Source organism: Misgurnus anguillicaudatus, chromosome 19 (assembly GCF_027580225.2).
Source record: "Misgurnus anguillicaudatus chromosome 19, ASM2758022v2, whole genome shotgun sequence".
NCBI classification, from domain to species: domain Eukaryota; kingdom Metazoa; phylum Chordata; class Actinopteri; order Cypriniformes; family Cobitidae; genus Misgurnus; species Misgurnus anguillicaudatus.
The window spans coordinates 49,263,021-49,289,625 of NC_073355.2; the positions used below are offsets into that span (position 1 = coordinate 49,263,021).

General features: G+C 38.0%; 2 protein-coding genes across 3 annotated transcripts; both read left to right on the top strand.

Moving 5' to 3' along the window:
* The first annotated feature begins 4,772 nt into the window (after positions 1 to 4,772).
* LOC141350777 (uncharacterized) lies at positions 4,773 to 8,784 on the top strand. The gene is made up of 2 exons (XM_073856559.1): positions 4,773 to 7,373; positions 8,307 to 8,784. Exon 1 carries the CDS (start codon positions 5,290 to 5,292, stop codon positions 6,655 to 6,657), a length of 1,368 nt encoding a protein of 455 aa, XP_073712660.1. The 5' UTR covers positions 4,773 to 5,289; the 3' UTR covers positions 6,658 to 7,373; positions 8,307 to 8,784.
* A 3,411-nt stretch (positions 8,785 to 12,195) lies between these two features.
* LOC141350780 (uncharacterized) lies at positions 12,196 to 13,425 on the top strand. Of its 2 annotated transcripts, XM_073856602.1 has the most exons (2): positions 12,196 to 13,117; positions 13,152 to 13,425. In XM_073856602.1, exons 1-2 carry the CDS (start codon positions 12,198 to 12,200, stop codon positions 13,273 to 13,275), a joined length of 1,044 nt encoding a protein of 347 aa, XP_073712703.1. In that variant the 5' UTR covers positions 12,196 to 12,197; the 3' UTR covers positions 13,276 to 13,425. The 2 variants fall into 2 exon arrangements, with proteins under 2 accessions (XP_073712703.1, XP_073712704.1); XM_073856603.1 differs by having other exon boundaries at positions 12,196 to 13,425.
* The last annotated feature ends 13,180 nt before the right edge of the window (positions 13,426 to 26,605 follow it).

A 26,605-nucleotide genomic window follows, 5' to 3' on the forward strand; every position in this document is an offset into this window, starting at 1 on the left:
TTATTGGTTTGTCAACAGAAGACAGGATTTCTTAATACGCTAACCGTTAGCAATGAGATGAAGTTGAAAATCTGACCCGTACTCACTGTTGTCTCTGGAGCAGGGATCATTGTCCGGACAGCGTCATAAACATCTCCTGACTCATACAGTTGTGTACTTTGAGGTAATGTACAGCACGTTTAATACCAATATTATTAAATGTTTTTACACATGTATTATGAACTAGTGTACTGTGGAGATCGAGGACTAAAAACAGAAGATGTGCGCTATTCAGACAACTTTAAAATTACCTCAGAACTGCATCTGTATTTATCACTTCTTATTTTAGTGAGGAGCAGGGGTACAAAGTAAGGCTCTTTGGGTGATTCTCCTCCATTTTCCAGGCCCTGACTACTACAGAAGCCACACTTGCATTTTACCTCAAGGACTAACGTTACATCAAGTCAAGTAAGTTTTGATGATAAACTTGGATAAATATATTTGATCTATGGTATTATAGTTTAACTAGCAAATACCAAAATGTGTTTACAGTAGCTAGCCAATAAATCAGTTACCATAATGTAAGCGACCACTATTATAATAACTATAATAATGTTTATTGTAAGTTTTTTAGTGAAAGACTTAAAGTTCTACTTACAATTAAATCATTCAAGACGTCATTTTTAGCATTTGTATAACTTGCATGCATGTCTGCTTATGACCAAACAATATGTTTATTTATGTTTGTATATGATATAGATTATATACATTTTCCCAAATGTTCAAAAAATTTCCAGCGTCCACAGATTAAAAATAAACAACATAACATAATAAAAATGTGTTTTTGTAATCTGGGTGGTAAATAAGACAATCAATACTTCAGTTTTTTGGTGACTTTAATGCCTCTTTTTTATTTCTAGTTCACACCCATAGAGTGAAAGTGATTGAGACCTTCAGTGAAGCTCCTCCTACAACAATCCACCAATAAATGCTGGAGACAAACACACAGAGAAATCACTCCATGTGTGACAACTGAAATCTTCATGACATAATGTTGATGCTGGTGAAAGAGGAGCTTGAGAAGATGACAGATCCACAACCATGCAGAATAAAGGATGAAGAAACTGAGGAACAAATAGGTTGGTGTCTATTTTTCAATCTTTATTATTGATGGTTGAGGAATAATCATATAAACATTGAGAAACATGAGGGGAAAATAAACTAAAATCCATGAGATGATAACTTTCTGCATCTATAATAGATTCAGTAGAATTAGATTGAAACATCAGGTAAAGAGTTTTATCCAAAGCAACTTTCAGTGGATTGAATGACTGTGATCTCCATGCAATGCTCTACTACAGTTAAACCTCATGTTGTGTTCACGTCATTATGGAGAGAATTTTCTTTTACCCAAAAATAGTACTTAATGTTACTGCATCAGACTGAAATTTATGGACTTTGTTTACAAAGACTATAACAATCTCACTTATACAAAATTGTCGCTTTTTACATTTTTTCCCCCACCTTGTTACACTTGAGGTGTTTCTGGTCATAAATAACCGGCCTGAAGAAAATAGTTTATAATCAGGGCCTTCTAATGTCTCAAACAGAAGAGAGAAAAGGAAGAGATGCACATTGTGTGCCCCAAAAGATGTCCAAACAACCACTGTCTGTTTTACAGTGAGGAAAATAAGTATTTGAACACCCTGCCATTTTGCAAGTTCTACCACTTAGAAATCATGGAGGGGTCTGAATTTGTCATCGTAGGTGCATGTCCACTGTAAGAGACATAATCTAAAACACAAAATCCAGAAATCACAATGTATGATTTTTTAAAACTATTTATTTGTATGATACAGCTGCAAATATTCCCGCAGAAAATGTGTTAGTTAAGGTGGTAGGGTTGTGCCGGTGGGCGGGCCGGGGGTGTGGCAATCAAAGGGGCGGGGCGTACGCGTCATGATGAAAATATTTTTATTTAAAACACTCAAATTAAACTCAATTTTGAAGAAACTATGACAGAAAATGAACACATACTAGATTGTTAATTAATTGAATGTTTTATCAACAGGCTAGTTATCCTCCAGACAGTGACGGACCATGTCTTTCTCTTAGGGCTGGGCGATATGGAGTGAAAATTATATCTCGATATATTTTGATATATCTCGATAGCCGATCTATATCTCGATAGCTTTGCGTGGAAAATACCCTTCCCAAAAAACTACTGCAAAACAAATATGTCAAAATCCACAAGGTCTTTTTTTATTGAAGTGCAAAGAGGTAGTTCACGTAGGAACAAAGTGCTTCTGCAACATTTAAAAAATATATACAAAAATTATACTTTAACTAAGAAAATACATATTGTCTTCTTTTTATTAAAAAATAAAACAACTCAACTTCAGATATTAAGTTTTTGGTAGACGTTGACAATTATTAGTAATTTTTCTGAAAACCCTCAGGAGATAAGGGTATTTATCCTGGAATAACAGGTTTTAGGTGTTTTAGAAGTAAATGGGTTAAATATGAGAGAAAACACTGTTGTTGTTACACAGAAAACTACAGAACACGTGTGCGCTTGCACACCGCATCATAGACAGCTTTCACATCAAGAAAATGTGTGTGTGTGTGTGTGTGTGTGTGTGTGTGTGTGTGTGTGTGTGTGTGTGTGTCTGTGTGAAGCACTACTGCTAACCTTTGTTTAGTCATGATAAACTAGATCAGTCGTCTTCTCTGTCAGTAACATCCGTGACTGATGACATTTACGCGAAAAAGAAAGTATACGGAGAAACGGACATTAAAGCACTGCCACCTTTTCACTGTCACCAGACAGAGACGCGCGTGGTTGAAGCGCTTCACGCAACGAGAGAGAGAGAGAGGGGCGCGCTGAGCGCTCACAACAAGGAATTTAAGCCGTTTTAAACAGTAAAATATACATGTAAACGGGAATCATGGAAGATCTATTCGCGGTGGCCAGTGTTGATTCCGCGACGAGCGCCGCCATGTTAAATGAGACAACACGCGAGGGGAGGAGGGACAAAAGCGGGGAGGCAGGGGCGAGCAAAGCACACAGAGAAGGCAAAGTGAGGAAATCAGAATTTAATATAAATATTATATCGATATATATGATATGTCAAAATCCATTTCGAGTTGTAAAAATATATCGATATAGTTTGAATATCGAGATATCGCCCACCCCTACTTTCTCTCATTTCGGCCATGTGGCGCGCGTGCACGCTCGCGCTGTGAAGCGCGTCGCGCTATTCTCCGAGATGCACTTGACTGCCTTTTGTGCAACTAATTTTTTTTGGTTTTTTTGGGCGACCTAGTTAAGGCGGTAGGGTATCCCAGCTTAGGTGGGGCGCCCGAACTGAAAAGTGCTGCGGGAAACCCTGACCTGTTATTCTGCCTTTAAAATGTCCACCTCCACTTCATTTATTATCCTAAATTAGATGCACCGGTTTGAGGTCGTTAGCTGCATAAAGACACCTGTCCACCCCATACAATCAGTAAGAATCCAACTGCTAACATGGCCAAGACCAAAGAGTTGTCCAAAGACACTAGAGACAAAATTGTACACCTCCACAAGGCTGGAAAGGGCTACAGATATTGTCAAGCTGCTTGGTGAAAAAAGGTCCACTGTTGGAGCAACCGTTAGAAAATGGAAGAAGCTAAATATGACACTCAATCTCCCTCGGACTGGGGCTCCATGCAAGATCTCACCTTGTGGGGTCTCAATGACCCTAAGAAAGGTGAGCAATCAGCCCAGAACTAGTAGGAGTGTTGTACATGAGGGGCCGCTTGCATGAGGTTGGTAATTTGCATAAAACAAGCCCAAACCAGCTCCATATAAAGGCTTTCCACAGCACCGCGCTGGTCAACAGAAAATATTAGAGCTGTTTGTCATAGACGCAAAAGAGGTTCAAAAGAAATCAATAATCATAATTATTATCGGTAAAGTTCCATTTTGCTTTGCATTTAGAATCCATTATTTGGTAATATTGCAAACACCAGAAGTGTTATAGGGTTTTGAACACAGCACAAGAGTTAAACCACAAGAGCAGAAATTGACAATAGAAATGACATACTGTACTTCACATTAAAAATAACATAGATACTAGGGGTGGAACGGTACACAGAAGTCCCGGTTCGGTTCGTACCTCGGTTCAGGCGCCACGGTTCGATTCACTTTCAGTACAATGGAGGGAGAAGCAAAACAAAAATGAAGAAGGCATTTTTTTAGTACTTAAGCTAATCTTAAAAACATAGGTGTCCTTATCAGTGTTATTTTGAGATGTCATGAATATGAACTGAAATGCATTTAACATACTATCTCGTATTTCAAAAATGTATACCACTTTAAGTAATCTTGTACTCATCTTTCATACAAATATGGGTTCAAATGTATTACAAGTGTTACCTAAATACATTTTAAAATTACATTTTGGCCTTATTTCATATTAATGTACTAAAGAACAAAAAATAGGCTTGTAGGATGAATTAATAGGTGTGTACGACTTCACGAGGCGCTGCAAAGAAACGACAAGTGGATGACGTCAGAGTAACGCGAGAGCGATTTGAAATCAGCCTCCTCCGCAAGATTTCTTGCGGTACTCTGACGCTGATGGCGCTGCATAAAGTTGAGCACGCTTATAAAACTGAAAGCAGCTGAACCCGACAGAACTGCCCTGCGTATGCCTGTTGTATAGCTGCACAATTTATCTCCTACTTCTTAGCATGAGAAATACAAAGTGTGGCGTTTGAACTGACTGAAATGCGTGTGTCAAGGTGAATGCGTGAGACTTGAGAGCCCTGATTAGATGTATTTCCACTCACATACCTAACAACTGCTTAACAACGCCGACGCACAGTCTTCGTCTTTTCCACCACTCTCTCGCCTGTACTATTGTAACTGACTGGAAAACTGAAGCTTTGCCAAACTTGCGATCTTAAAGAGGCTGGCAGACCATCTAACTCTTGTGGAACACCACTTGCCATCCTCGCTATCGCTGCTAACTAACTGACTGGACCGGCATCGACGTGACAAAAAAATGCAGAGTGCCAGAGAATGTAGACGGGCTCTGATAGAGCGCATACATAGGCGGAGCTCAGCTGCATAGGCGCCAATCAGAGCTTCAGAGCTAAAGCGGGGCAACAGATTAGCTGTCCATAAAGAACCCGCGTATCTAACAGTAGTTCCGCATTACATTAATTATTTTGCACGCAAGTTTTTTATTTTCATACCGTGTATTCTCCGTTTAAATTCATGCACCGAACCGTGACCCCCGTACCGATTCGGTTCAAAACGAATACATGTATCGTTCCACCCCTAATGGATACATGACATCTCAAATGTGTTTTGTCACTCTGGTTTATCAATATGAACTATTTACTGTCTTCATTTTAGATATGAGGACAATAAACACGGATCATCTACTTGAACTGAATGAAGTGGATGAGAAACATCAGATTGTAAAAATAAACCATAATGTTTCACAGAAAGAAACTCTGAAGACAGAAGACATAAAGTGTGAAAATAGTTTCAGTGAAGATGAACGCCCTGCAGATCACAAGAGGACTCACAGTAAGGAGAAACCTTTCACGTGTCAACCGTGTGGAAAGAGGTTCACCTTTAAATCAGGCCTTAACCAGCACATGAAAACTCACAGTGGGGAAAAGCTACACATGTGCCACCATTGTGACAAGAGTTTCCCAGATAGAAGTCAACTTATAATACACATTAGGTCTCATACTGGAGAGAAACCTTACACTTGTCATCTGTGTGGAAAGAGTTTCGGAACAAAACCTAACCTTAAACAACACATGAGGATTCACACCGGAGAGAAACCACATCCGTGCCATCACTGTGAAAAGAGTTTTACAACTGCAGATAAACTTAAGATACACATGAGGACTCACACTGGAGAGAAACCTTACACTTGTCAACAGTGTGGAAAGAGTTTCTCTGTTGATAGTAACCTTAAAAAGCATGAAAGAATTCACACTGGAGAGAAACCGTTCACATGCCATGAGTGTGAAAAATGTTTCAGATGTAGGAGTAGCCTTACAGCACACATGAAAATTCACAAAAGAGAGAAACCTCACGTGTGTCCTTATTGTGGAAAGAGTTTCGGACATAAAAATTGGCTTAAGTCTCACATAAGAAGTCACACTGGAGTGAAACCTTTCGTATGCTCTCAGTGTGGAAAGAGTTTTTCAAGGAAAGACAATCTTCAGAAACACATAAGAGTTCACACCGGAGAAAAAACGTTCACATGTCATCACTGTGGAAAGGGTTTAACAAATAAAGCCCAACTTAATGCACATGTGAGAATTCACACTGGAGAGAAACCATTCAAGTGCCATCAGTGTGAAAAGTGTTTCATAAGTGAAGACACTCTTAAGAGACACATGACAATTCACAGAGAAAAAACTTTCAGATGCCATGAGTGTGAAAAATGTTTCAGAAGTAAAAGTAACCTTACAGCACACATGAAAATTCACAAAGGAGAGAAACCTCACGTGTGTCTTCAGTGTGGAAAAAGTTTCAGGACAAAATCTAAGCTTAATGTACATTTAAGAACACACACTGGAGAGAAACCTTACACATGCCATGAGTGTAAAAAGAGTTTCAAAACAAAAGCTACCCTTAACACACACATGAGAATCCACACTCGATAGAAACCATTCATGTGTCAACAGTGTGGATATGGCAAAAAGTTTAGAAATCAGCTGAGGTCTTATTTATAAAACTGTCTGGAGGATCCTTACTAAAAGTCTACATGCACACAAAAGCCAAAAATGGCGTACGGCAAAATCGATTTAGACCGTTTCTCAATATGCGTTCTTGTCTGTACTTGTGTTCTTGTGGACTTGTGAAACGTCATCAGTCACGGCCCAAGTACTGTTCCAATTCCAAGTTCATATCAAGCCAAGTTCACATAACATCCACGGATGTGTTCTTGATCCGCTCATTTTATCAAGGATGCATCAGGAGGTGACTTGTGTGGACTTACAGTGGGGCTTGAAAGTTTGGGCACCCCAGGTAAATTTTTTTTATTAATGTGCATGAAGAAGCCAAGAAAAGATGGAAAAATCTCCAAAAAGCATCAAATTACAGATTAGACATTTTTATAATATGTCAAGAAAAGTTTGATTTTATTTCCATTTAACATAACGGAAAACAAAAAATGGGCGTATGCAAAAGTTTGGGCACCCTGCAGGGTTTAATATCTTGTTCTGCCCCCTTTGGCAGGTATCACAGCTTGTAAGCACTTTTTGTAACCAGCCAAGAGTCTTTCAATTCTTGTTTAAGGTATCTTCGTCCATTTTTCCTTACAAAAGTCTTCCAGTTCTTTGAGATTTCTGGGCTGTTTGTCACACACTGCCCTTTTAAGGTAGCCTGGGTGCCAGCCGATCTTAGCCCCGCCCACCACCGTTTTTCCGTTGAGGAGCTACTATGCGAGTCCCAAAACCGGCCGACGAATCAAATTGTGAGGGCGGGCTTTATACGATGATGGACAGATGATCAACAGTAACGTATCAACCACGTCACCAAAGAATGCGTGTGTTCAATCTGTTTACAATGAAATGGCTGCCGCTGGTGAATTCAGATGTGTGGATTCTGACATTGAGTCTGTTTTAAAAGATATCGACAGAGCATTGATTTAAAAAGAGGAACAGAGAAACGCAATCAAGGCATTTGTTTATGTTTTCGCCGTCCTTCCTATGGGATTCGGCAGAAGTTGGTCCCTATGGAGGACAAAGTTAAAAAAGCAACTGAAATGGGTATCACGGCGATGCAACTCGGCGTGCACGACGAGATGGATATAATTAGCGGTCGTTGCCAGCTTCTTTTCGGAAGCCTGGAATCGTGACTGCTGAATAAGTGGAGGGACATGCTAGGCTCCGATATTTTTCAAGCCAACGTAATGGGTAGCTATCGTCGTGGATGAAGTTCACCTAACGTACAAATGGTAAGAGATAACGTTAGTCTTACTGTATGAATTACTAAATACTTAATGTTGTGATATAAATGACATGTTGTAAACATAGTAGGTGTTGATGTACCTTCGCTAACTCAGACTTAGTATAATTACAATGATGTTAGTATCATTGTAGCGAAATTACTAGCAGTTCGGTCAGGCTGCTAAAGACGCCATTTCAACATAAGTCACACACTCCGTTGCTCGGATTGGTCGTATGTCTATCCAATTGAGTGCAGAGGCATTTTTCGGTTGAGACACGCCTCATAATTTTAGCTTAATGGAGCGGTATCAGACTCAAATTCTGACTAGAATTGAGTATGACAATGTCAGGCTACTTTTAAGGTCTATCCATAGTTTTTTATTTATGTTGAGGTCAGGAGATTGTGAAGGCCATGGCAAACCTTCAGTTTACGCCTCTTGATGTAATCCACCGTAGATTTTGAGGGGTGTTTAGGATCATTATCCATTTGTAGAAGCCGTCCTCTCTTTAACTTCAGCTTTTTCACAGATGGCATCAAGTAAGCATCCAAGATTTGCTGAACTTTTATTGAATCCATTTTTTTTCAACTTGTGAAATACAACTCCAAAGCATGATTGATTCACCCCCATGCTTAACAGTTGGCCAATTCTGTGCCCTTTCTACTTCAACGTAGCTTTGCTCATTCCGGCCTAAACTTTATATTTTAACCTCTTCAGTCCACAGAACTACATTTTTTTCTTGTCTTTACTTTATGTTGTACAAAAATTTTGTACTTTTGAAATGAATGGTTGTGTTTTATCATATTTCATTTTGTAATAAATACATTAAAGCTAATTAGCACATGCACGTGTTCCCTGCATTTCATTTAAAAACATGAATAACAAGACATCAGCACGTTTTGTGGACAGTGAAAACAGCGCTATACAGATAAGTAAATTGTGTGTTTATCGTGTTTTTACACGTGAAACATGAACACATGTTATATTGCGCACTGTAAACACAATCAAAGCTTTAATGAATGGGACCTTTAAAGTGGACATTTCACAAAACGTCCCCAGAGTCCATACGTGAAGTTCAAGCTAAAAATACCATATAGATAATTTATTTTCTTAAAATTAAACTTAGTAGGTGTGAGCAAAAATTAAGTTTTTCGTTATGTCCTTTTAAATGCCCTTTTCCCATCTCACCAACAGTTTAATACTTACTCGCACATCCAAACGTAGTCAGAGAAGTGCCTCATTCTCTTTCCAATCACATGAACATTGTGAAACAGCAGTCGCATCCTCTCAATCAATCACTTAATTCGCATTGGCTACCTGCCAATGTGGCTGGGTAGATTGACAGTGCTACCCGCTAATTGCAAAATTCACCCGCATTTGGTGTGTGGTCGAGTGTTAATTTCAGGCCCTGCTTAGTGCATTTATCAAACCATATTATTTAATTACCAAGTTCGTTTATAATTATTAATAATACCGATTCATTATTATTATTATAAAGAGCTGAAATAAAAGTGTTTCTAAGTCATTAAAAACCTTTTTATGCTTTTTCATTTTATGACTATATATAATATAATAATAATAATAATAATAATACTAAACTTTATTTTCTATAGCGCCTTTAAAGGTAGCATCTCAAAGCGCTGCACAAGGGAAAAAAGAAACAAACAATTATACAAACAATACATAAAACAAGTCGAATATAAAACCACACAAAATAAGAACTTACTGTCAGGATAAGTGAGTTAAAAAAGAGTTCAATTTTAAGTAAAAGCTACCATAAAGAAATAAGCTTTAAGGGAGGATTTAAAAACACTAAGGGATTCTGTTTGCCTAATTGGAGCAGGCAAGGAATTCCAAAGCCTTGGAGCGACAGCTGAAAATGCCCTATCACCCTTTTAAATGGGTATTAGGAACAAGTAAAAGGCCAGTTTCAGAGGAGCGCATAGTGAGGAGCCAAATCATTTAAAGCTTTATATGTAAGCATAAGAACTTTAAAATCCACCCGAAATCTGACAGGGAGCCAATATAAAGACTTCAAGACTGGAGTGATATGATCATCCTGGCTCCAGTCAGTATTCGGGCAGGTGAATTTTGGACCAGCTGTAGTTTATTTAGAGTAGCGTTTGGGACCCCTACCAATAAAGCATTACAATAGTAAATGTGATCAGCTTTTCAGCAACCGGAAGTGGCAACATCGGACGCAATTTTGCAATACTTTTAAGATGAAAAAAAGATATCTTAACAGTGTTCTGAACATGTGGAACAAATGTTAAATGAGCATCAAAGATCACCCCTAAATTTTTCAGTTTTGTTTTAAAGTCCAGTGAAGAGCCATCCACATCTAATGTTAGAGACCCAGCCTTACGTAACTGGTAGGGTGAACCAATAAGCATTCCCTGCGTCTTGTCACTGTTCAGGTACCAGTCATCCATTTTTTATCTCAAATACATTGAGAGAGAAAAGACACAGCCACATTAACATCAGGCTTTGAATGTACATAAACCTGAGTGTCATCTGCATAAAAGTGGAAATTGAGACCAAGTGATCTTAATAGTTGACCCAATTGGTAAATGTAAATACTAAAAAGTAGAGGTCCCAAAATTGATCCTTGAGGAACACCAGATTTTACAACACCAATATCAGACCTACAACCACCGCTGCTTTTGTTGTAAGTAAACATGTTTTGTACATGTATATGTAAGAGCGTTCTCTGATATTTCAGCACAATTGATGAAATAAGATCACACAACTTTCACACGCTCGTAAAATGAAACTACACGAAAATCAGCTGCTTTAGTTTTATCAATGAAAGGCTAAAAATATAGGATAGCTAAAATATGTGTGGAGTGTACTTAGCTATTACACAATCAAGGCTTAACATTAACCACTGTGGCTGGTGGTTTTTCAAAGTTACTAGCCACTCAGCATTTCCACTGGCCACAATTTTGCTGTTGGGAAATTACAATTTATGTGTTTAAAGTTGACTTTATTATGCTATGCATGCCAAAACTCAATTTGGCATATATATTCTACGAGATTACACGCACGTACTATTGATACTCATTCTCATGTTATCGTGTTGGAACTGATTGCGAGAGAGTGCTTCTGTTGTGTGTCATTCAGCGTGATTCCACCGAACCCGCCTTCACTAACTGGAAGTTAATTGATTACGAATTGTGATCAGATTGTACATTTGTGATACGATGAGCCTGGCTACCTTTTATTTGGCTGTAGGCTGAAATTATATTCGATGCAACAAAGGGGCTGGTTGTGGATGTCTTACCCCCCAGTGCTGAAATCTACCCATCACACATTTTGCGGGTGTTAATGTCAAGCCCTGTCACAAGATTTCATTCCTCCTTCTAAGCTTTGTTTTACGTCCCTCTTTGACCAGCAGTTAAATATTCTCTTTAGTTTTGGTGCTAATGCTCCCCCGTACTCTTACATTCAAATAAAGCACTCTTTTTGGTTAAAAAAAGTGTGACTCATTTGTTAAGCATCACCAATCGGTTCATTGGGGGGTATTTTTTATCTGATTTATTATGACAAACTCATATTTGATTAAGAACAAAATTATTGTTAGAAAATAACAAATTCTACGTATTTTTCATTTGATCTACTGTGATTTTCATGTTGAAATATTGGGTTGGGGTTTAACTGACGGATTAAAATATTGGGGGTTACCTTCCCCAACACCCCCCCCCCCACACACACACACAAACTACACTTCTGAGTAGACATGCCCATTACGTTTATTGGCTACAAGTGTGTTTTTGTAGTCAGCCTGACTCTCTTTTCCAAAGCGTTTTAGGTTTTCTTCAATTTTTGCATACATTTAGAAGAAATTTTGCTACAAAAATGTTTGATTGTGAAAACATCCATACACACATCTCATGAACAAATTTGTGCATATGCATGCTTAGTGAATGAGACCAAATGCTATTTTCACTAAAATATTCAGGTTAATTAGGCCTATGATTAATTAGTTCAAAAAGAAATACATAACCAGTCCTAACTGAAAGAAAACAAGTTGACAACAAGATAGAATCCAATGTTTGGTGATATTGGAAACACCAAAATTGTTGTAGGGTTTTGAACAAAGCACAAGAGTTAAACTACAAGAGCAGAAATTGACAATAGAAATGACATAATGTACTTCACATTAAAAATAACATGAATACATGACAATCTCAAATGTGTTTTGTCATTCTGATTTATCAATATTAACTATTTACTGTCTTCATTTTAGATATGATGGAAGTGAAAGAGGAGAGTCAAGCTGAAGTGGATGAGAAACATCAGATTGTAAAAATAAATCATAATGTTTCACAGAAAGAAACTCTGAAGACAGAAGAAATAAAGTGTGAAAATAGTTTCAGTGAAGATGAACGCCCTGCAGATCACAAGAGGACTCACAGTGAAGAGAAACCTTTCACATGTCAACAGTGTGGAAAGAGTTTCGGAAGAAAAGATAACCTTAAAACACACATGAGGATTCACAGTGAGGAGAAACCTTTCACATGTCAACAGTGTGGAAAGAATTTCAGAAGAAAAGTTAACCTTAACATACATGCAAGGATTCATACTGGAGAGAAACCTTTCACATGTCAACAGTGTGGAAAGAGTTTCACCTTTAAATCGAACCTTAACCGCCACATGAAAGCTCACAGTGAGGAAAAGCCACACGCATGCCATCACTGTGAAAAGAGTTTTTCAGATACAAGTAATCTTAAGATACACATAAGAGTACACACTGGAGAGAAACCTTACACTTGTCATCTGTGTGGAAAGAGTTTCAGAGTTGAAAGTATCCTTAAGATTCATGCAAGAATTCACACTGGAGAGAAACCGTTCACATGCCATGAGTGTGGAAAATGTTTCAGAAGTAAGAATTGCCTTACAGCACACATGACAATTCACAAAGGAGAAAAACCTCATGCATGTCTTCAGTGTGGAAAGTGTTTCAGTGTGGAGAGTCATCTTAAGAGACACATGATAAATCACAGTGAAAAGAAACCTCACGCATGTCTTCAGTGTGAAAAGAGTTACATAAATAAACGTGGACTTGAGACACACATGAAAGTTCACACTGGAGAGAAACCTTACATATGTCTTCTGTGTGAAAAGAGTTTCACCGATAAACGTGGACTTGAAACTCACATGATCACTCACACTAAAGAGAAACCTTTCACATGCCATGAGTGTAAAAAGAGTTTCAAAACAAAAGCAAACCTTAAAAAACACGCAAGATTTCACACTCAATAGAAACCATTCATGTGTCAACAGTGTGGATATGGCAACAAAGTTTATAAATCAGCTGAGGTCTTATTAATAAAACTGTTTGTAGGATCCTTACTTAAAGAGCTACACAGTCAAACTGACCTGTATTGCAGTGTGTCATGTAGCTGTACATCAATGTAAACAATGTGCAAGTAGTTGAACCATAAAAAGTGCACGATTAATAAAGTTATTGGCATCTAAAGTAGGGAGTCGACTCTGAATCGCTGAAACGAGTCATATGGAATTAATCTACTGCCTGACTTTATCCACGTAATACCTTAATGGTTCAGTACCAACTTTATTTGAAACATATGTCTCTTAACCATAACCTCTAAGTATGATTATAGCTAATGATGAATAATGTGTATTGATGTTTAAACTCTTAATATACTGTCAGAGAGTCATGTTAGCAGGCGGCTAACACATGCTGCACGTTTTGCTATAACCAGGTTAGCTTACATAATGCTTTAATGAGTGTAAAAACTTTAGTTTGTGTCATCTGTATTTTTTTTGCTTGGCAGAACGATGGATGATGTGTATTAATGTTGATAATGTCTTCTCAGTAAATCATGTAAATCTAGGTCAATACATGTTGCACTATTCTGTGCCACTGATCTGTGCGAAGACTGTGTCAGTTGACCAATCAGAGCCGAGTAGGCTACTGAGAGGTGGGGTTTAGGCTAGGGCTGAGTCAGAATATTCGATTATTCAAATACTCATTCGGTGGTATTCGATTTTTAATTTTAAGATTTGAATGTCTTATTTGTTTCAACATTATTAGCTGCAGAGAACGCCAAGCAGGAAGTGCACTTTACGCTCCTGCTCTACAGGTGGCGGTGTGGCGCTGAGAACCTGGCTTGCAACTGCCACCAAACCCCACAAGAACATCGTGCTTGTGTTGGCTAGAGGCTTGACCACATTAATGCTTAATAATTGTCAAATACATTACATTGAAGACGCCAGTATGTCACCAGGAGTCACAAGGATCACATCTGCTTTTGAGTTCTCAAAGTTGCGGATCTATTGACTTGCATTAAATGAGCACTGGTGTGCTGCTTTATTTTTCTACTGACGAAAAAAGTCACCAACATGTCGGATAGCCTGATGGTCAGTAAATAAACTTGATATTGAAAGTATGCTAACGTGTTCTTTCTTTATTATAGTTGGGTTAAGCTCCTTTCTTTTATTTAAATAACCTACCTTATCATTTACGGTGTTGGTAATTATTGTGCTGCTAATTTCTGATCAGGAAATGATTTGTTTGTTTAAAAATTATATGCTACTTTATTATAAGTATTGCTCTTAACAGCTCTTAACAACTGCACTAAGATGCAACACTACACTCACTTGGGTCCGCAGCAACACACCTGCCACATAATAAAACTGCAAACAGACAGACAAACACAGAGATTCCTTCCTTTAGAGAGAAAAATATGCTCAGCCCCTCCCTCCGAATATTCGATTTGATTTCTACTAGCGCTTCGAAGCTCAAAAAATGCTATTCGGACCAGCCCTAGTTTAGGCAGACTGAGTCGTTATACGGCTTCACGCGAATTGTTTGGGGATCTGAGAAATGGGGTAATTTTAAATTTATATTTTGAGAATATTACAGTGTTTTTTGACCTTGCATGCATTTAAACCTGTTGTCCGAGACTTATGAACAGTGATAGGATGCTTAAAATTTGCATCTTACTGGCTCTTTAAAGTCTACGTGCACACAAAAGCCCAAAATGTCTGTTCTTGTGGACTTGTGAAACCTAATCAGTCGCGGCCCAAGTCCAAAGGAGAGAGAGAGAGATGTCACTTGATACTTGAGGTCATGCTGAAGAGCTCGTGCATCGGAGCTCCGTCGAGTTCATCATCTAAATCCTTTTTACTATCTTATTCCTATTTATATAATATAACTTATTAGTTTATCCTTAGAAAACTTTACTGTGACGATTATTGAGCAGTACTACCACGTGAAACTATTTATCACTAATAAACACCCAGTGTTAGCATATAGCCCGCTAGCATCAACAAACGGTGCCGGCTGAAGCTAGCATTTTCCGATCTAATGGCGGATTAATCTGATATATGCTTTTTGACATGTCCTCGTCTGAGCGGGAAGCTGTGGAGGATTTGATACCCGGTTTTAGCAGATCCAACGCGAGGTACAGTGCCCACTTCACCCTGACTCCGGACGTCCACAAGCGACCGAGGCATGCAACAAACGAGCGCCCCACCCGATGCAGCTTCACGGACCATGAACGGCTGAACGGAGACGCCATCGCCCAGCATGAAAGCGATCGGGAAGCTGTGGAGGAGCCACTACCTGGCCTTCGCAGATTCAGCATGCCCCACATCACCCTGGCCCCAGACGTTCGCAGGCGACCGAGGCGTGCAACAAGCGAGCACCCCACGCGATGCAGCTCCGCGGACCGCGTTCAGGTAAACAAAGACGCCATCGCCCAGCATGAAAGCAGTAAGACTCCGCTTGTTATTGTAACATGTACTACTTGCCACATGTATAGTTTAGCTTCTGCCGTTAGCATAGAGGGGTTTACATGCACTAAGTGTATTGAAGTATTAAAGTTGACTGAGAAGGTTGCTTAACTAGAATCGCGCATCCGAACGCTAGTTGAGGATAGCAAAACCGCTAATGTTACTGTTGCAAATACTGTATCGAGCGAAAAGACTTATGGCTCGGTTCCGACATCAGATGCTAATGTAAATATTACAAATACTGTATCGATCGCGCATAGTGTTTATCAAAATACACATGGCTCGGTTCCGACATCAGAGTCAAGTCGGCGGACTAACTGGGTGACTGTCAGGCGGCATAGGCGTCCTTCTAAAACCCATATGGTAATTTCTAACAGATTCGACCCCCTAAGGAATTCACCAACTGAAACGCCTGTTAAAAGTGCCCTGGTCATTGGAGATTCTATACTCAGAAACACTAACATTGAGGCACCAAACACCATAGTCGATTGTAATGCTAAGCCGAAGTTTCTAAGATTGTTATTCACGCTGGCACGAATGACACCAGGCTCCACCAGTCGGAAATCATCAAAGATACTATTAAGGAGATGTGTGAAATTGCAAAAACAATGTCAGACAATGTAATATGCTCTGGTCCCCTCCCCGCCTACTGGGGAGATGAAGCGCATAGTAGATTAGTGTCTCTCAATGGCTGGATGTCAAAGTGGTGCCCTCAGCATAATGTAGAGTTTATAGACAATTGGAAGCATTTCTGGGGGAGACCATTCCTCCTAACCCGAGATGGCCTTCACCCGTAATTGGAAGGAAGTGCTATACTCACTAGAAATCTCATCAATAGTGTTAATTCTGATATAGTCTGACTATCCAGGGACCAGGTCAGGAAACAGACTGATCGGCTTAACCGTCCATCTGTTAGCTGCCGTGATATGTCAACATCACTTATATCCCAGCACTTCGAGTCAATCTTACCAGAACATCAACATATTTTAACTGTATCTGTTCCCCGAACAAATAAATACAGAGCACCGCTTGCAACATCTGGTACAAATCTGATTAATATAAAATTAAAAAACACTACATTAACAGATGAACCTCGAATGTTAAAATTCGGCCTTCTTAACATTAGATCGCTTACCAACAAGAACCTATTGTCAATGAAATAATTAATGACCAAAACTTAGATGCACTCTGTTTAACAGAAACCTGGCTTAAAGCAGACGACTACATTTAGTTTAAATGAATCCACCCCACAAGACTATTATTATAAACACGAACCTCGATTAAAGGGGAGAGGGGGTGGTGTAGCTACAATATACAACAAAACTTTTAAAGTAAACCAAAAATCTGAACTAAAATTTAAATCATTTGAACTAATGTTGTTAAATATGGAAATAACTGATCGTAACCACAAACAGCTTTCTTTTGTCTTAGCTACAATCTATAGACCTCTGGGCCACCATGCAGACTTCCTTAAAGAAATAGCAGATTTCCTGTCTGAGCTTGTAGTCACTGTATATAAAGCTCTTATCGTTGGTGATTTTAATATCCATGTGGATAACCCAAAAGATGCATTAGGACGTGCGTTTATGGATGTTCTAAATTCTCTCGGTATTAAACAAAACGTTTCAGGGCCCACGCATACTCGTAAACACACATTAGACTTAATTCTGTCACTCGGAATCAATATTAATGACATCGAAATATCACCTCAGAGTGATGCGGTTTCTGACCATTACCTTGTGTCATACACTGTACTTCTAGATAGAATCACTCAATCCACAAAATGCTACCGACTAGCCAGAACAATAATTTCCACCACTAAAGATAGCTTTATTAGCACTCTTCCAGACCTGTCCCAAATGAAACGTGTAGCAGATAACTGTGACAATCTAAATATTGTAATAGAAAACCTGAACAATGTCTGTTCTAACACATTGGATGACTCAAAATAAAGCTACTACTTTTGGCTTTTTAATGAGTGTTTTGTTTTTGAATGACTAATATCCTACAAGATCTCAACACAAAAACAACACCAACATAAAAATTTACTCTGACCCATAAAAATAAAAAAATGTCTCCTAACCTCAATGTTTTGTGTCTGCTCAGCAAAATTACAGACAGCTACAGACCCTACAGACAGGGTATTAAAACCGCCAGATCTACCTATCTTAGCAAGCTTATAAATGAGAATCAAAACAACCCTCGTTTCCTCTTTAGCACAGTTGAAAAACTGACTAGAAATAAAGAACAAACAGAAACCAATAGTAAACTTCAACACAATAGTAACGATTTCATGAACTTCTTTTCTCACAAAATTACGGCTATTAGGGAAAACATCGTAGCTACCCAAGCAGCCACCACTCTACCCATTAGTTCACTTAACATTAGATTATCATACGAACATCTTGATTCATTTAAACCTACTACAATAGATGAGCTCTCTAAACTAGTCACATCATCCAAATCATCGTCCTGTATATTAGACCCCGTTTCCATAAAACTACTTAAAGAGATATTCCCTGTAGTGTCAACCCCGGTTCTAAATATCTTTAACTCATCGCTAGAAATGGGATACATTCCAACAGCTTTCAAACTAGCAGTTATTAAACCGCTGATTAAAAAACCGCAGCTTGATCAGGGAGAGCTTAATAATTTTAGACCAATCTGAAATCTCCCTTTTCTTTCGAAAATATTAGAAAAGGTAGTGGCAAGCCAGTTACGCACATTCTTGACAAATAATAGTACATATGAAAAGTTCCAATCAGGATTCAGGCCCCACCATAGCACATAGACAGTACTGCTTAGAGTTACAAATGACCTCCTATTAACATCCGATCGTGGTGAAATCTCAATTCTTATATTACTAGACCTTAGTGCAGCCTTTGACACAATAGATCACACAATCTTACTTAATAGACTAGAAAACTATGTTGGTATCAGTGGTCAGGCGCTAGCCTGGTTTAGGTCATATCTAACCAATCGCTATCACTTTATGTAAATGAGCAAGAGTCATATCACTCCCTGGTTAAATACGGTGTACCGCAGGGATCAGTTTTAGGTCCTATCCTGTTCTCGTTATAAATGTTACCCCTAGGAGACATTATCAGGAAACATAACATAAGTTTTCACTGTTATGCAGATGATAACCAGCTTTACATCTCCTCATATCCCAGCGAAACACACACGTTTTCTAAGCTAACAGACTGCATTAGCAGACCTCCCAACCTTTAAGCATTTTGCGTAACAGATATGCATTTAGACACCAAACTACGCTGCTACGATTTTTCACTTCAAAATACGTGAAAAGCCTTTGGTGGCTTTGAGTTAAACTGTCTGTGCATTTGCGCACTAGGCAACTCGTCTATGAGTGTTACCGCATTGAGCAGCAACCTGTTGGGAAAAGACGACGTCGACCAATCATAGCGCTAGTTTTAAACTCTTCAAAGCGGAGAGCGCGGAGCCGTCGAAACGAATAACGAAAATAACGAAATTGTTTTTCATCTCGGTCCATCTTCATACTGTGACTTGTTTTACAAATGACGATGGTTCTAAACACCGTTTTTAAAGGTAAATGGGCAGGGTATGGGAATTGTGAATTGGATCCATTTTAATAAGCCTGCCAACCAGGGCATCTAGACCCCTTTTACTGTTGCACGTGTCCCAGTGTAAATCTGTTGTACCCAGTGTCCTATGTTGTGCCTCAAGTTTAAGTTTTTAGTTTATTTGCCAGTATATTCATTTACATTATTAATCGTGGCAAAAACTGAGCTATATGAAAATTAATTCACGCTTGTAAACGTGTTGCCATCCCACAAGACAAACTGGCGCGAGCACACAGAAATTGATGTCCGTGAGCGGAGTGTCTGTGTTTACTTTTTTGTGGCACTCAGCCACCACTCAGCATGTGATGGCGCGCGAGAAGACATGACAAAACAAAAGTACGTTTCTAAATTTAAATCAATCTTATTCTTACTCGATTGTTACTAGCTCCTGTCGATGTACCTCAGATTTTTTTGTGCAGAGCAGGGAAATAGAAGCAGTAGAGAAATAGAGAAAGTATAGATGATGAGGGAGGTAAAACGAACTACATGCTCAGCCAGTCAAAACCAAGTATAGAGGTTTGCATTATTGCTGAGAAAATCAATGTTTGTGTAGGGGAGACCGGGGCTGGTTGTCTCACAGGTTGGTTGTCACACTGCTTATTCCAGACATACTACATGGCGCTGTGGTATAATTTTGATATCAATTTGTTAGCCTTTAATAGTTTACTCATTTGCACTTGTAATTTTGCTGAGCATACACAAAACATTGAGGTTAGGAGACATTTTTTATTTTTATGGGTCAGAGTAAATTTTTATGTTGGTGTTGTTTTTGTGTTGAGATCTTGTAGGATATTAGTCATTCAAAAACAAAACACTCATTAAAAAGCCAAAAATAGTAGCTTTATTTTGAGTCATCTTTTAGCTATCAAGTTAAAGCCATGTGGCAGCTAGCTTAGCATGTTTGTCAAGAAGTCAGTTGGGGATGGTTGTCACATAGCTTGCGGGGTTGGTTGTCACATGTGAGTATTGGACATGTAGTCCTTTTAAGACTGTTTGTCTGTTTGTTTGTTTTTGTTTGCTGTTAAAATAAAATAAATAAAGCATTAAATAAAGAGGTTTTAACACTAAAAATTATTTCATTTTATTTCTCAACACAGTAGTAACTGATCACCCAGTTTTTTGCAGTTTCTAGCTTAAAAAACTAAAAAGTTACACATTATCTTTTCAGATCCCAATTTATCACTGAAGTCCCATTGAACCACTATAGAGACAACCAACCCCATACCCCGTGACAACCAACCCTGTGATGGGGTTGGTTGTCACATTGTGTCAGAGTGTCTTTGATGGTTAATTACTTCCTGTTACAATACATTAGAAAAGTAAAAAGTATACACATTTAAAGCCAAGACCCCAAGCTTTCATTCAATATAGGAATTACTGCTGAAAGATTTTTTGAAGATGAGTAATTCATGGATGAGTAAAAATTGTGACAACCAACCCCGGTCTCCCCTAGTTAGTACTTTACAACTGCATTTTACAGCTCATCTTATTTAAATCACAAACATTTGAGATCTTAAAGGTAGGGTAACAGATTTGATCCTGAAACAGTTTTTGTTATGCTGGTTAAAAGTCTCCTTACATCCTGATAGCAATCACTGTGTTAAGTTGTTTAAATGTATTTGTAGAAATTTATGTCATCTGTGAAAGGCGTAGGACCAAAAAATGTTCAACAAATCATAGATTTCGGTCCGAACGGACGTTTCCATTTTTGTCCCTCATACGTAAGCGCAATTTGAATTCCCACCGCGCAGCGAGTCCACGCAGACACCATACGTCATCAGCGCGTTCACGTGCGCTCACCTCCTGCCTGTAAACAGTGAGAACAGCAAACTTTTCTGCTAAATTGACAATCTACACAGGAGGCACAAAACTAAAGGCATCTTTTATAACAACAACAGCAAAACTGCCTGGATCAGCAAGAGCAAAAACCCAAATTAACATCGGTAACTTTACTGCTTTACCACGAGATGCAAACAGCTGCAGGACGCAAAGGGTCTGAAAGAGTCGTTGCACAGTTTATTTTGGTAAGGTAGCTACACGATATGTTTGTATTGAGATGGATTCAGATATTCTACTTTGATGAAACATTGTGTTGCTTATGAAATTTGTGTTCGTTTACGGATTAGCGTAACGATATAGTTACTACGTCTACACAACCGAACGTGTGCTTAAACTAATTCTGATGTAAACCAGTTGTTTATGTTGGTTATTTTGGAAGTGTTATTCGACTTTGTACTGCAAAGTTGTCTCACTGCTGAATGAGACATGAGATGTGACCGTCTGATCTGTGCGTGTTCATGTGTTTTGGAAGAGGCGTGACTTTGGATGGCGGTTTGACTTGAGGGTGGGATCGGGATTTCATTGCTAGGCGGCTACCGTTAGCATTTTTCAAAATGTGTTAAGGGCGATTTATAGTCGTCCGTAGGTCCTACGGCGTAGCAGCGACGGCGAAGGTTCCGCGCCGGTTTTCATTTATACTTGTGCGTCGCCGTCCGCGTCGACGTGCAAACACACGCGAAACCGCTGGTTGGCAGTAATCACGCGTGTAACCACAGTAGCAGCAGAAGTCGTCACAGAAGAAGAAGCTAAGCAAGTAAACCCACAAACGAAGAAGAAATAGCAACTTGTTGTGCATAATTTGAGAAGACCATCAATGATGGAAGTAAATAAACAGCGACTTATGTTTCAGTTTGAGTTAAATCACTCCTCAACTTGGCTCATCTTTGTTTTCACCGTCTCAAACGGAAATACCTATGACGCAGTTTTTTTACCTGACGGGAGGGGTTCTGGTGGACCAATCACAGCGCTTACGGTCCGCGTAGAGCCGACGCGCTGTTAGAAATTTTGTGAGGTGCCGTCAGGCTACGCAGAGCTACGCACAGGCTACGGATAGCCTACGCCGTAGCTACGCCGCAGGACCCACGCACGACCACAAATCGCCCTTTACCCTACCTTTAAGAGATCACTGGGTGTAAATGAGAACTATCGGTCTGAAATAATGAGATTTATCAACAGCTCTATTAACACTGATGTGACTGAAACAAAAACATTTCATGAAGACTGATTGGTCTGTTAACAGCTCTATTAACACTATTGGGTGTTTTTTCACTGTGAGGTTATTGGCACAAATGAAACAAACCTTTCAAGAAAAGCGACAAAACCCTGATTTCACTCTCAGTAAATATGAACTTAACATAAATGTCTTTCCAGACAATCCAGAGCTATCATCTGAAGATCAAAGTGACTTTACAGAATAAAACTAAAATTTGGTTCCCAGAATGCTTTGCATGAGGCTTTTATTTTAGTTGATTCTGTAAAGACAAAGACTTGTTAATGTTGATTTAACGTTGAACAAACTGTTGCAAGTAAATAACAAATTTAAATATGCTAAGATTGTTGTGACAATCCATTTGGTGGTCATAACGTTATAACTTTTATTACTGGGGTCATCATCACATGTAATCGATAATCAAGAAAAAAACATTTGTAAAATGATCTGATGTAAATATAAACAGTCATGAAATATCAGGATAAAAAATAACACTGCATATGTTTTTCAACTATTTGAAGAGGGTCTGGGATCATATAGACCCCCAAGAGAACATGAAACAGAATCACAGTAACAAAGCAGTGCTTGACATATCAGAACTTTTTTCACAATTAAAACACATAACAGCTAGAGTGTGAATTTTTTTCAGAAATATTCATCATGTTAAATATTAAAAAATTAGAAACCTGATATGTGGGGGAAACCTTGAGGACAAGCGACCACTTACGCTGTAGTCACGTGAAACAAAATGATAACCAATCAGAAAGCGAGCAGATGAAAGACGAAACAATAACAACAGCAGTTATGGTGCAGCAGAAACAGTCCAACGTGAGGTGCAGTCCACAGTATTAATGACAGCAAGTGACCCGCGCTGTCTAGATGAGTCGGAGCTTTTCATAAAAATAAGAACAAGGATCAGAACTAACCTTTTAATAATCACCAGGCACAAAAATAATATTATACTCGAATGAGCTCATAAAAACAAATCTTCGATTATTCGTTTATTTAAATGATGTTTATAGTTTATGGTTTTCTCATTTAGTCACAATTTTACAACACCCTTAAAATTAGGAAATATCCATAAGAGACTTTAATTATTCCTGCTAAAACAATAGAAACCATCACAGAAATTATTTTGGATTTAATGGGATATTGGTTGTATAAACTATAAATGTCTCTGTGGGTCTATGGTATGTCCTAAAAAGGAATTTCGTAGCGGTTTAAACGCTAAAACCTACACTGTAAAAAATATTTTTTTTACAAACAAATACTATTTTGTCTTTCTACTTCAAAATGTCTTATTTCAATGACTTCAGTTTCTTTTTTATTATTTACTCAAATACATTCGTATATTGTGCATAATTTTGCAGAGAGCAGATAACGCGTGATACAATGCAGAAGATTATTAAACACGTAACAGTTTATTTGAAAGGCCAGGGGAACATTTTAATCAAAAATATTGTTTGCCAAGCCATGTTATTTAAAAAGTTAATAAAAGAGGAGTCTCTATGAGAAGTCACACAATACCAGACGTTTCAAAATTTCTTGTACACTTTCACTTTTTAGTGTAAATGGTTTCGTTAGCTGATCCGTGTTGAACTCAAGCCCATTGTGAAGAACGTGCGATCTGTTTCGACCTCATCTGACCGTCACTACGGTCTAAAAAGTAATGATCACCTTCGTTCTGCCTATCACCGAGACCATTATGTTTATATGAACTCGGGTCAGTTTTATTATGAAAGTTCATAAAACATTTATCCTTCTGACTAATAACACTGCCATGTTGTCTACTTTTTGTTTATAGACAGATTTAATGACAAAAATATGCATAATTAAAAGGGTAGTTAGTTTAATTCATTTGTTTGCCCTAAATAAAACTAAAAACACATAATACACTTTTAACTATGTCTTAATTAAGTTCAATCATTTTTTAAACATATTTTAATAAAAATCTTGCTATTATTTTGTAAAAAAAAGTGTAAAATATTTGGACACATCTGCTTTTACACTATTTTGACCAGCAGGGGTCGCCAGCGTGTGTGGGTTTCGAACTGCTTCGAAAAACTGAATAAATTTTTGAAGCAATTGGTTCAATTGATTCGAAGTTTCGAAAAGCTTCGTTTCTCCCATCACTAGGATCACACGTGGCTAAAGACATCAGGCTCTAGTGACGATCGCTTTAAACACTGATTCGCGAAGCTTCTAAACCTTTACGAATCTTTTGATTCGAATCTTCTTCTTCTGGAGTTTTATGGCGGTTGGTAACCCAACTTATGGTGCACTACCGCCACCTGCTGTACTGGAGTGTGGACCACAGACGTGCAAGGAAATAATAAACACGCAATTATCCCATATAACCCTATTTCTTTAACAAATTTGGCTTTATACTTCTTCCATTGCCTTAAATTACATTCCAAAAAGCTTTATATAGTATACGTTTTTATGCCCATTTTTTCATTTCCTGAATAAGTGATATTCTTTTATTTTCATACTGTGTTGAATGCAGTGATTTTGTTTTTAAACATAAAAAATCTTTAACTGGATTTTTTCCAAAATAATTTTTGCTGACTCTTTCACGAATAATAAACATACATGTGCATAAAGCATCCATATTTATCCACGCCCATGTTGATTACAAACTTGAAACGTGTTAAATTAAGGTAAATTTAGAAGAGATACAAATGTGCAAGTTCTTTAAAGAGTTTAAAAAAATACATTTCTAACTTCACAAAACGTACATGAAAAATATTTTCTGAAAAACTAATCAAACCTGTCTGTGTAACAAGAAAAGCACTCTGCAGATGAAGCCACAGGTCTTACCATATTCTAAAAGCATTCATTCAGTATTGTTTTTTGGCTCAGACCGCCCCATTCAGTTTCATTTCATTTCATTTATTATACAGGAAAGAATAAAAAGTAACACCAAGGTACAATTTAAAACGGGCCTGACTCAGTTTAAAAACTGGTTTCCAGCAGGTTCCTGTTCTGCAGAACATAAAACAATAAAACACATACCATATAAAACACACTCATAAACTACACAAATGCAAGGACTATAAACATCAATGCAATCAATACAGACAGCTAGGACAATTTAACAACAATCAATGAGTACAAGTGTAACTGTTCAGTAAATAGGATTTGTATGTTTTTTTGAAACATGTGATAGATGGTTGCTTTCTTATGTTATATGGAATATCATTCCAAATTTTGGTATATATGTAAAAGAAAGATTTCTGACCATAGTTGTTTTTATATGAGGGGACTGGTATAAGTTCCTGTGATACTGACCTAGTGTGACGTACTGGTCTAGTATTATCTAATGGATGAATTGCATCAAATATTGGTGTAGTAGCATTTTGAATTTGAAAATAAAATGTAGCAGCATGACTGTTTATATAATGTTGAAAAGTCAGCGCATTTGAGCGTTTCAGTACAGTGCAGTGGTGAGACCATTTTGGGAGATTACTGTGAATTTTAAAAGCACGATTGTATAGTCGTGCTATTGGTTCAGTAATTTCCTTAGTTGTAAGAGACCAGACTGGAAGGCAATAAGACATTGTAGATAACACCACTGCATGTAAGTACATTTCAGAAACAGAGGAGGAAAGATATGATCTGATCTTATTGTATACAAAAAGTTTCTAATTCAGTTTTTTTGTTAAATCAGAAATGTGATCCCGGTATGTAAGATGTGTATCAAGTATCACCCCAAGATATTTATAGGTCTTTGTCACAACAAGATCTTGTTTTGCACAAGTAATTGGGTTACCATAGGAAAGACTTTTTCTAGGTGAGTGAAAATACATACATTCAGTTTTTTTCACATTAATGGTGAGATGATTCGCGTTTAACCAGTCATGTAAATGCTGGAGGTCCAATGTTAATTTGGAATTTATGACATCAGGATTTGGGTCAGAAAAAAAAATAACAGTGTCGTCAGCATACAATAGGCATTCTGAATATTTACACACTTGTGGAAGATCATTTATATATAAAATAAAAAGTAAGGGTCCAAGAATACTGCCCTGAGGAACACCTGTGTCACAGGCTAAAGATTGAGATATTACATGATTAATTTTAACAGATTGCGTCCTGTGTGTCAAAAAAGATAAAAGCATTTCTATCACAGATGAGGATAAATTAAATGAGTGAAGTTTATTTAATAAAATCTGATGATTCACTGTGTCGAAGGCTTTAATAAAGTCAATAAAAACAGCTCCAGTTATGTGACATTTGTTAAGTGC